We start from the raw sequence: 11358 nt of genomic DNA, 5'->3' as shown, positions 1-11358 counted from the left end.
GATCTTCTATCTCTACACAAAATGTACATCAAGGATTTATGATCTTTCTCTCTAGACCATGATTTTACAAGGATGTCCAGATTTTTTCTAGAGAGTCCCATTGCCGACTACTCTTGGCTATGCTTTTGACCCATGTTGACTCACGGTCATTAGCAATGGCGTTTGGCAAGTTTGGGGGGGGAAATAGTGTTGAAATAAGATGAAATAATGATGAGAAGCTACTTCTTTTCACTAAAATGGTGTATTAGTGTTATTTGATCAATTGCCCAACCATGGATATGATGGACAAGAAAGGAGACATGCTTTAGGGTCTCATTGATAGGCATAAGTGCTACTATACCAACTGATCATCGAGCCAATTCCAGATCACATGAATGTAATTCCTCCAAACTCTATGTGGGATTGGGGTATGTAAAAATTATGAGTAGGCTTACAGAGAATTGATGTGGGATTGGACTTGGGAAGAGCACCTAATGCATTGGACTTTGAGAGAGGTATGTGACAAAAGGGGGGCTACAATCATCACCTTTGATTTTTCAATGCACAATAAAGGGGACATGTATCCCTCTACAACTAAAAGCCTTCTTCCTCTTGAATCTCTCAAGATTTGTGATCCAAGATGGTGGTATGTGGTCCAAGTTGCTGCCCAAAGTAAATAATCTTTTGCAAATAAAGATATGGATAGAGAGAGACCAATGCTTCTAGTCGACCCATCTTTTGCTTGTCTTAGATGATGATGATTCATCTTCCAAGGGATCCATCAATAGTATCTCTTCTACTGCTTCTATTGCATCGTCACCACCAAAGATCAAGTTTTACTTGTTATCCTCTCCCTGGCTCTCTTTCTCTCTCTCGCTATCAGAGGACGATCGGGATGAAGTAGGGTTGCACCCTCTCACTGACTCTCTTCATAATTTACATTGTTGAAAACACATCCTTCATAGACCGCCCAGGGGGCGAGGGATCCTTACTGACTGACCTCATGATACGAATATTGCTATATGCTGATGGCATAGCTCTTATATCACCTTTAGCAGAGGGGCTGCAAAGACATTTGGAGGCCCTAGAGGTATTCTGTAGAGAGAGAGACCTGATAGTCATCCTTGGGAAGACCAAGGTTATGGTGTTCAACACCTCACGCACCGTACTCTGTCAACTCAGCTTCAGTTGAGATAGTGCAGTCCTACACATACTTGGGAGCAATAGGACCCATTTTCACGATGACCCATGCAGTCCAGGCACGACGTGCAAGATGGAGTGCTTTTGCTCGACTAGAGAGATAGTCCTTTCAGGCACACTTTTAGAATCCACCGACAAAGGGCTGGCTTTTCGACACGTTAGTGCGACTGACGACCATGTATGCAGCGCCCTTCGGGGGGAGTGATCTCCCGAAGACATAGTGGAGGATATTTAAGTAGCTATAGGTGACTATGGGGTCCAAGATGATTTGGAAAAGCCCTCAATCCTCCCGGATGAGATAGTACAGGCAGAGTTCGCCATGACACCTCTACAAGTTGATGCCATCTTCTAGGCAGTGACAGTCACCCATATGGTTTGGGACTTACTTCAATGGAGCCTATCAAGGTTGGCCCTGAAGTCATCCAAACGACTTGTAGAGAGCAGAGAAAATACATGGTGTGCATGTGTATCCGCGTGGTTTGCCAGGCATAGCATTCATATGGATAGGCTTCCCCCCTTTTAGTACAGCATGGACGCACCTCCTGAGTCGATTCCACGAGATGAGATTAACCATATCATACGGTTGTATCTCCTCTAGTTCCATACATCTTGGGACTTGGGGAGGGGATCAGGAGCTCCCTACCAAAGCCCAGTTTTATCACGACCACTTCCTAAGAGTATCAAAGGAGGGTTTCATCATCAAATCTTGGGGACAGAGGAGTCTTGCATGCACTTAGGATTGCCATTTGAGGATTGAGGCAGGGAGAGCGAGAGGTATTCCTAGAGAACAATGGATCTATATGTTATGCACATTGGGAGTGGTTGAGATCGAGGAGCATTTTCTTTATGTCTGCCCAGCCTACTATGAGATTCGAGGACGATACCACTGCCTCTACCAAGAGCAGAGTGGCTTTGGCACACTCTCACGACTAATCCACTTTCATGACCATGTCTGCATTGGGCTCTATCTGCTTGAGATGTGCCAACATAGGGAGACTCTACTATGGCACATCAAAGAGCAACAGGAGGCGATCAAACCATAGGATACAGTGGTGGCTGACCGTGCATAGCGACGCGTCACTGATTTTTAAATATTTGAGTCAGCTCCAAGGCATAGCGGGGTAGAGGAGGAGCTGACTAATATGCGAGCAATCTGGATCAGCAAAGAGAGCCGTCGACTCGGAGGCGCCGAGAGAGAGAGAGAGAGAGAGAGAGAGAGAGAGAGAGAGAGAGATGTAGAGATCACCTGCGACACGGAGAACGACTAGAGCACACTATTGAGGTCCGAACCATCACAGCTTTCCTCAAAGAAGACCGCTCAAGACGAGGGTTCTCTCTGAATATAGCCCAACGAGTTCAAAGATCAAGGAGACCACACCCCTCCTCCCCACCACAGCGTGAGACAACCCGACAAACATAGATACAATATATTTTTACTGCTCACAAACGAGCCACCATGGCACCAAGCTTTGGTTTCCGAGTCCCAACTCTCAACCTGCCTCAGTTCAATTCTATATGTGTTGTATTTGATACTTTCTTTTGGTTCGAGCTATTGAGCTCTTTAGATTAGCATAGTACTCAGCAAGGGTCCTAGCACGCCCTTTGTTAAAGCCCATTGAGGCTTGTACAAGTTTTTCCACTTTTTTAGTATACTTTGTACCTAGTCCCATAAGCCCGTGAGGCCTCCCTCAAACAATAATACATCTCTCTCTCTCTCTATCTATCTATCTATCTTTAACTTTTTGCATGCATGCATGTATGTATGTATGTATATGTATGGAAGGGGAGTTTTTTAAAAAAACAAGAATTTCACCCAATGTGAGACTAGATAGAACTCATAATCTTTCTCCTTGATCTTCACATAAACCAATAAAACTTCTAATATTCCCAATCATGTGGCATTTTTCCTATGGGACTGCAATGGTGCAACTTCAAGTAATAGAACGATGCAACGTGTTGCATACTATCTTGATAGTGAAGTCTCAAGATTTGTCCAAACAAAAGGCTAATTTTCTTTTGAACAAGAAAGAAAGAAAATGACACAAACCCACATCTTTTTCAATGGGATGCATGTAAACCTATAAGATTACATTGTTCTGTTTCGATGACGGTGAATGGCACTTAATTTGTTGTCCAAGAATAATTGGATTGTGCTAATGCCTCCTTTCTTAAAGGTAATCACCAAAATTTGGTTGAAGGGCAAGAAAAGCTTATCATTATGAACTACAAAGCTTGTGGAGCATTTTGGGAAGATAGAGCCCACTAGTTTGTATTTGCATGTGGCCCAAAAAGTATGCACCTACATGTGGCCCAATCAAGAGAGGAGAGTCAATGCATCAATGTGAGGATCAATTGGCTAGACATCTACAAGTTTCCCTCTATGTGCTGGATCAAATGAACTACACGCTGAATCAAATGAACAACAGTACTAGTGACGAGAGCTCCAACTCAAGTCAAAGTGGAAGGCACGGACCAACATGGAATGGGAGAGGGTTATTGCCAAAAACTTTGTCAAAGTCCTAGCAAACCATGCATCTAGGCCTCTGCCCCCATCCTCTTTCCAATGGGTGACCTAGGTGGCCTAGGTCAATCGACCTTGGCTCATCCTCTTTCCAATAGTTAGATCCAATTCTGCAAAAGTTTCATCTTCCTCACCTTCCTTTGCAGCCATATGTGTACCCTTTGCTGTTGACATAGATTTGATATCGATGCACCATGCAACAAATAAAGAAATAGATAAAATAGCGAGAGAAAAGGGAGAAAAAGGGGGCTTGAATCTCAAAAATACAAGGATGAAAAATACCAAGAAAACAAAGAGAGAAAATATGCTAAATCTTAGTTTTGACTATTGCATCAGACCTACACTAAAGGACCCATTTTTGAAACTAGCATACAAAGGAACTTGCATCCTACGCGAACTAGCATCCTACACGACGACCAACCTCAGCTACCAAAAAAGCTCACTTTGGATTGCTTACTCCTACCCCCCCCTCCTCCCAAAAAGGAAGTAAAATACACCAAGCAAAGAAGCATTCCAAAGCAACACACTCCACACGTGTATAAAACTCACTTTAATAAAAGCAACTCACTCGAAAATGCTCAACACAAAAAATAGTAAACTATTCACAAAGAAGCAAGTACTGCAGCGACTTCACACTCAGCCAAAAGGACAACCAAGACTCTTGATAAAGGTTTAAGTAGCACGTTTCTCTTCAGGCCACTAATTCAAAGCCTTGCATCAAAGGCATACCAAGATAGAAATACCAACACATACTTTCTAGTGTGGAATTAGAGTCGTTCAATAGGATTGATCCCTCCACATCTCAATGCCACCATGACTGTTTCCCATTGCAATTCCTGATTCCCATCGCAAGTCCTAATTCCCATTGCCAAAGTCAACTGTTCTACCATTTCACTCTGCATGGCTTTGATTCATCCAGCAATACACTAAACTGATGCAAAAACATCAAGGGATAGCATAGAAAACATCTGCATCTTCGTTGCAGAGATGGAATCCGTGTCTCCTCCACCTTTTAGAAAGAGAATCCAGTCAATAATGAATGAGAGAATTGGGGGGCAAGGGTTAAAGAGAAAATGAGGAGGGCGCTGTTTTTTACCCTGAGCAACACCAGGAGACTCTTAAATGCTTAACACTAATTTCAATAAAATATTTTAACACCACATTAACTCACGACTCTAATTTCAATAAACCCTCAGAGTTAATCACATAACCTAAAGAATAACCAAGCTAGCCTCAGTTTACTCTCCTAAGGAAGAGAGCCATACAAACAAAAACTCTGAGCTGTTTCCAAGATTAGCATCATAAAAACCAATGCTCGTGATCTTGGCTACTATGATTAACGTTAAAAAGTAATGATGTTAAAGAATAGGAAGCTGCTGATGGCGTGCAGATCACTCAAAAATGATGATAATGAGCCATGAGATCACACTGGAGCCAACACAATAAACCAAAGCACTATCACAACAAACACTATTAGTAAAAGTAATACCTTACTGGAAACAAACCAGCTATTATTTCAAAAAACTAAGTTGAAGAGACCTGGTTTACTAAATCCATCAATTTAAGGCTTCCTCAGCAAAATCAAGGAGGTAGCAGAGGCCACACAAGCAATCTGCTGTGTCTTCCATTTGTGGAGGCAGCAGGAACCCAAAACATCCGCTCAAAAGGCATTATGGTGACCAAAACACTAGATACACCAAACTAATTCAAGTCCTGCTCAGAAATTTAAAAACAACAATGCAGAACCCACAAAAAGTCCTGCATCTCCCTAGCAATACATGCCTGGAAGAACCCCCTTTAAGAAAAGTAGACTTGCAACACAGTAGAATGACGATGCACCATTACACATAGCTGCTTCACCATCCATAAGGTGCATTATATGTTAAATGGAAAATATTCCTCTCCATCCGCTGGGTCCACGTGGAATTCAACTCAAAAGCTAGCAGCTCCACTGAAGGCCACTTTTAAAATATGAATCGTTCACAGTGAGTATCATCGACAAAGCCCTCAACAGTTCCTGCTGCCATCAGACAGACTTCTGAACGCAAGCAGAAAATTTTAAGACAGCCAAGAGCTCCTTTCCTTCAATTGCAGCAAGTCGACTTCTGTGCATCCTCCGATGGACCCCTAGCCAGATCAGGCCTGATTTTCAAATTGGGTGGCTGCAAACGTGGTCAAGTCAGATAGAATCCACCCGGCTCAATGCACTAGCTAGAACTGACGACAATGAGATTCAAGGGAACTCACTTCAGGTTTAGTGTTAGTATCAGCAAGCCGCAGCTTTATGTCCCTCGCAATGGCAAAAAATGCCTCCTCAACATTCATGTTTGTTTTGGCACTCTGCCCCCAAAAAGAGTAGCGGAAAAATGACAAAATTAATACTGTCAACATATGCAACTAAATGACACCGTACAGCATCTGCCTTTAAAATTTCCATCCACAAGACGTTCAGCTATTTCCAGCTTACATGGGAGCCCACTCACAGTTTCAAAGAACTTGATTCCAAACTCATCAGCTAGTGCTTGACCCCTTGACGTGGGCACGGCCTGTGAAACCAAAAAACTGACTATCAAGGAGTCTCGTCTATGAAAAACTTTCCAATCTGCAAAAGACTTAAATACAGAATTGTCTAAAGCGTTCCTTAGGCCAATAACAAGAGTCAAGACCTCCTAAAGACAAAGCCTACCCTCTTGCTTTCATCCATATCTGCCTTGTTACCGATCAAAACTTTGTTAACATTGTCAGAAGCATTCTGTTCAATGTTCTTGATCCAGTTTCGAATATCTTGAATTGCAGACGTTAAGTACAAAAGAACCCATGGTTTCGAGCATCCAGAAACCAACAAACGAAAACATACAGATGTCTACAATATGTGGATACTATGAAAGGATGATTCGTCCGTCACATCGTATACCAGAAGGATTCCCATGGCTCCCCGATAATATGCTGAAAAAAACCCGATTTGCTTAGCAATAATATCTTTAAGGCTCCAGTAAATGAACGAGGTAAAGAGTGGTCTCTTCACTTTCTTACCTGTGGTGATAGTCCGAAAGCGTTCTTGGCCAGCGGTATCCCAAATTTGCAGTTTAATACGTTTCCCATCAAGCTCGACCGTCCTTATTTTGAAGTCTATTCTGAAAATGTGACCAACGGTAAATTAGACTTAGGATCCATGCGTATATTAGGTAGATCAAATGAATATCTTGTTTTACCCTATGGTGGTGATGAAGCTTGTCGTGAACGAATCGTCCGAAAAGCGTAGCAGAAGACAACTCTTCCCAACACCTGCCACGAACGTACACATTTCACCATAAATGCAGTGTACAAGATGATCAAAGAGACAAAACCACTAAGCATACTGAGTCCTCATCGCGATCATACGAAAACAAAGAAGGTCCGCTGGTGAAATTGGAGAAAAGCACAGCGGGCAAGTCAGGAGATAAGCTCCATCTGTCAAGGGCGGGTTGGAAAGGCTCCATGCAAGACCCAAAAAGCCGATCTAGCAAAGAGAAAGAACCCACAAAGCAGGCAGCGAGATCTTCGAGGGGAGGAAGCAAATGGGGTGAAGGAGGTACCACTATCGCCGATCAGGAGAAGTTTTATGAGGTAGTCATAATCGGCCCGAGCCCGGGGAGCGCCCGAGGCCATGGAGGAGGGCAGGAGGCAGCTCTGTTGAGTTGGGCAGGGGCGTGGGGAGCGTAATGCGGTGGAAGGAAGGCAGATCGACGATCAAGATGGTGCAGAATCACGAGGACCAAGCCATGGAAGAGGAAGAGATACAGAGAGAGAGGGGACGGGCTCTATGGACTTGCAGATCCAAACCCAGAAAGAGAGCCACAGAGAGAGAAAGAGAGAAAGAGAGGACACACACACATAACATACACATACAACAAACAAAGAGGAAACGAAGGTGCATCCAAACCCCACCCAACCCCTCGCGTTAAGTAACTCCTCTCAGGCGAGCAAGATAGAGAAGAAGAGGGGGAGAGAGAGAGAGAGAGAGAGAGAGTGAGAGAGACTTTTTGGGGAGCGGATCCGCTCCTTTCGGAGCGGACTCCTTTCGGAGCTTGATGAATCACCCATGAAAGGAATTTACTGCCGTCGTCTCCCTCTTACAATTTTGTACGGTGTTCGTTTGGTTTAATTCTTACTGTATCTTTCGGAATGCATTGGATGGATGCCTCGACTGAGGGTTCAGGGGCCAAATACCACTCTCCATCGCCCGTCAGCACTGTTCCACCCCAACCACGTCTCACAGGGAAGCCTAATTGATGGCGACCCAACTTGGAGACGCGAAAATAATTTCCAATGTTATGTTTATCCACTCCCCCAATTTCCACGCGATCTCCACCTCCACGTCCCAGCTTACTATTTCACTCCCTACTTTTCCTCCCTTAACTATTGGTGGACTGCCAACTTACCATTTCACCCATAGGGCAGGCCATTTGAATGACAAAAGTCATTCAACTTGTTTTTTTGTGTGTGAAATCCACTGAAGATTATATCACAAGAATCAGTCCCAAAAGCTGATCCTTCAGTTAGAAGACACATACATAATTTTTTTTGTGAAACGAGAAGACACATACACACACACACACACATTACAAGAATCGGTCCCAAAAGCTTGGACCTCCAATTAAACACACACAAAGGAAGAGGACATGCAAACCCCACCCAAAACCTCCAATTTCATCAAGCCAATTTTGGCTCTTCTTCTCCACTAGTACCAAGAGACACTCAAAGACCGCACATTGTGACAAACACAAGCAATAGTAGGACAATAACAACAACAAAAGAGTGTGGGCATGGGTATCATGGAGCAGGATGGGATGCATAGCAAGGGGAAATATCTAAGCTCAAGGGAGAGCGAGGGGCATAGAAAGTTACTCTAATTATTTAAATCTAGCAAGGACCCAGCATGCCCCACCCTTTGTTAACCACAAAGAGCACATGATTAATGATACAACATGGGAGAGAGGGATAACGGAACCAAATGAGAGAGAGAGAGAGAGAGAGAGAGAGAGAGAGAGAGAGAGAGAGAGAGAGAGATGATGATCATGATGCTGTTAAAGTGGTTTGAAGCCAAATTGCATTCAATGACAAAATGTAGAGTGCAATGTGACGATAGAAACCCTAGTGGTTGCTACTAGAAAGTTTTGTAGTCATAAAGCTCACGGAATTCTTCACTAGGATAAAAAGCATAGCATTTTGTATGACCATGATGTATTGTGAGAGGATGTGAATAATGGTATCATGCTTCTCTAGAATAATGGTATTGCTTCTCTAAAATTGTTAAAATATCACTTATATGGGGTGCACACTCTCAAGTAATTGCCAGTATCGTTGATCTCACATCTCCACTAGTGGTGTGACCTTGTCTCAAGTGGTGTGACCTCCATGGTGTGACATCCACTAATGGTGTGACCTTGTTTCAAGTGATGCCACCATCAACTATGTCTATTCAGGTACCACCTCTAGCAAAAAGAGTTGTGTTTAGAGACGTCTCTAGATAAGAAAATTGCCCTTACATGGTGTAATACACGTGGAATATGTACCATGCTAGATGTATCCTCCTTTCTCAAAGAGAGAGAGAGAGAGAGAGAGAGAGAGAGAAGCATATATAAGTTTAACCAAACAATATTAACAAATTCCTAGTATGTACTATGCTGCTCAACTTTCATGCATGAGGTGACCACATATTGCCACATCATTCAGAGTATGTTTTCAAAAAAACATAACCAAATTTTATTCTTTGAAGTATCATCATCATCATATTTGAAGTATGTACTATGCTGCTCAACTTTCATGCATGAGGTGACCACATATTGCCACATCATTCAGAGTATGTTTTCAAAAAAACATAACCAAATTTTATTCTTTGAAGTATCATCATCATCATATTTGCCCGTAGCGCTCACACAAGCTAGTGCACTAATATGCATGGCATATGTGTGTTTTTGCCCATTCAAATTTATTGAAATAGGGACCCTTATCACATGTACTTTTGCGTATTCAATTTCATTAAAACTATAGGGGACCTTAAGAAATACCATATGCCCCTTCAAAAACATCTTTAACCTATTAACCACGGACACGAGAAAAACAAAAAGAGGACACGTGTGGCAGCTTGGAGGAGAAGAGCTTGCCATGTGTCACAAAGAAGAAGCTCTTGGTGGATGGAGGCTTGGAGATGGGGAGGAGGTGGAAAGACAAGAGGTAGATTTGGGAGGGAGAAGGAGACTGAAGGTCAATGGAATGGAGGAGATGGAAGTTCAGCTTTGGGAGGAAGGTGAGATGGAAGGTCAATGGAATGAAAGGAGGAGATGGAAGGTCTCAAAGCCATGGGTTAAGACTTAGCCAAATTTTCAAAACCCAATCCAAGTATGCAAGATGAATTGATTAGCAATTTAAGAATGCATGTGCCAAAAGGAGCCTCTGTGTGTGTGTGTGTGTGTGTGTGTGTGTGTGTGTGTTTAGATTTAATAATCCCATCAATAAATGAACCATACAATTAATTCAATCATTTGGATAGTTATAGAAAGCACTGGTTTGGAAAATAAATAAATAAAACTAAATTGAAGTAACCTTTGATGATATTACAATCCAAAACTTTTTGTAAAAGGAAAATGGGAGGATTGGCAAAAGGATTTTTCTTTAGATTGAGTTTGCAAATTTTAAGCATAGAATTAGTACAAAAATGTCGAATCCGTAAGGTAGTCCAAGCTCCGAGGTAAGGGTCTACTTACCTGCCACCATCCAAACCAACCATTTGTTAGAACAATAAAGTTGAGCTTGGGTAGATAGGTAATGCTAACATTCCCTGGCTTGTTATCGCTTTACCTAAGAACTTGACCTAACCTTTCTTGGAATTAATCATTCTTATAAGAAAGATGAATCAACTAGATCGATTATAAGGTTTGAAAAACGTTTTTTGTTCATAAAGAGAGGAGAAAAGGTTGGAATTAGGTTAGAGTAATAAAATGTACATCAATTGCTTGAATGTGAAATTCTAAATTAGAGAAAAAACCCCAAGCAGGGTAATCCACACCTTTAACAACACGCAATGGGGGGTATTCCACAACATTAGATAATAAGAAGAAACACCATTAAATAGACCAAGGGATGAAGGCCTTATTAAGAGAACAAATTAATGATATTTATAGTTAATGGGGGGTAGTCAACACCCTTATGAAAAAATAATTATGGCAAGTATACCACACTCAAGACTGCACAACAAGGACTTATAATCAAAAGACTTTTAAGATTTAAGGGGAAATAAAACAATTTGTTTAAAATTTTCTATAAATAATTGTTATAATAAAAACAATTTCTTTCCAAAAAAAATGTTGGGTAATTAACTGATTGAGGCAATTACATAATTTAAGGAAAGTAAGGTACTTTTCTTGTAAGAAGATTACAAGAGAACATGTAGCAATGAAAATTGAATAGATTAGTTTGAATAAGGCAAAAGAATTAATAAAGGCAAATATAAGCCATAAAAAGAGAAAATTAGACCAAAGTTTAAGGGCTAAACAAGCTAGTAATTTTTTTCTGAAAGATTAAAAATTGTGAATAGAACAAGAGAAAAACTAAAAAATGTTAAAAGAGCAAGAGACAAAAAAATTGGAGGTAATTAACTAAAAAATACAATGAAATGC

The 11358-nt window shown here is 41.6% G+C and overlaps 1 protein-coding gene across 1 annotated transcript; it reads right to left on the bottom strand.

Moving 5' to 3' along the window:
- Positions 1-5243: 5243 nt before the first annotated feature.
- LOC147898776 (ras-related protein RABE1c-like) lies at positions 5244-7586 on the bottom strand. The gene is made up of 8 exons (XM_087379798.1): positions 7276-7586; positions 6913-6985; positions 6734-6834; positions 6581-6646; positions 6387-6484; positions 6184-6246; positions 5948-6040; positions 5244-5862 (listed from the first exon to the last, which is right to left on the bottom strand). Exons 1-8 carry the CDS (start codon positions 7346-7348, stop codon positions 5785-5787), a joined length of 645 nt encoding a protein of 214 aa, XP_087235924.1. The 5' UTR covers positions 7349-7586; the 3' UTR covers positions 5244-5784.
- Positions 7587-11358: the final 3772 nt, after the last annotated feature.

Source organism: Dipteris shenzhenensis, chromosome 9, assembly GCF_047967505.1.
Source record: "Dipteris shenzhenensis isolate YYH24624 ecotype China chromosome 9, Dip_SZ_1.0, whole genome shotgun sequence".
Classification (NCBI taxonomy): Eukaryota; Viridiplantae; Streptophyta; class Polypodiopsida; order Gleicheniales; family Dipteridaceae; genus Dipteris; species Dipteris shenzhenensis.
This window is presented reverse-complemented; position numbering and strand designations above follow the sequence as displayed.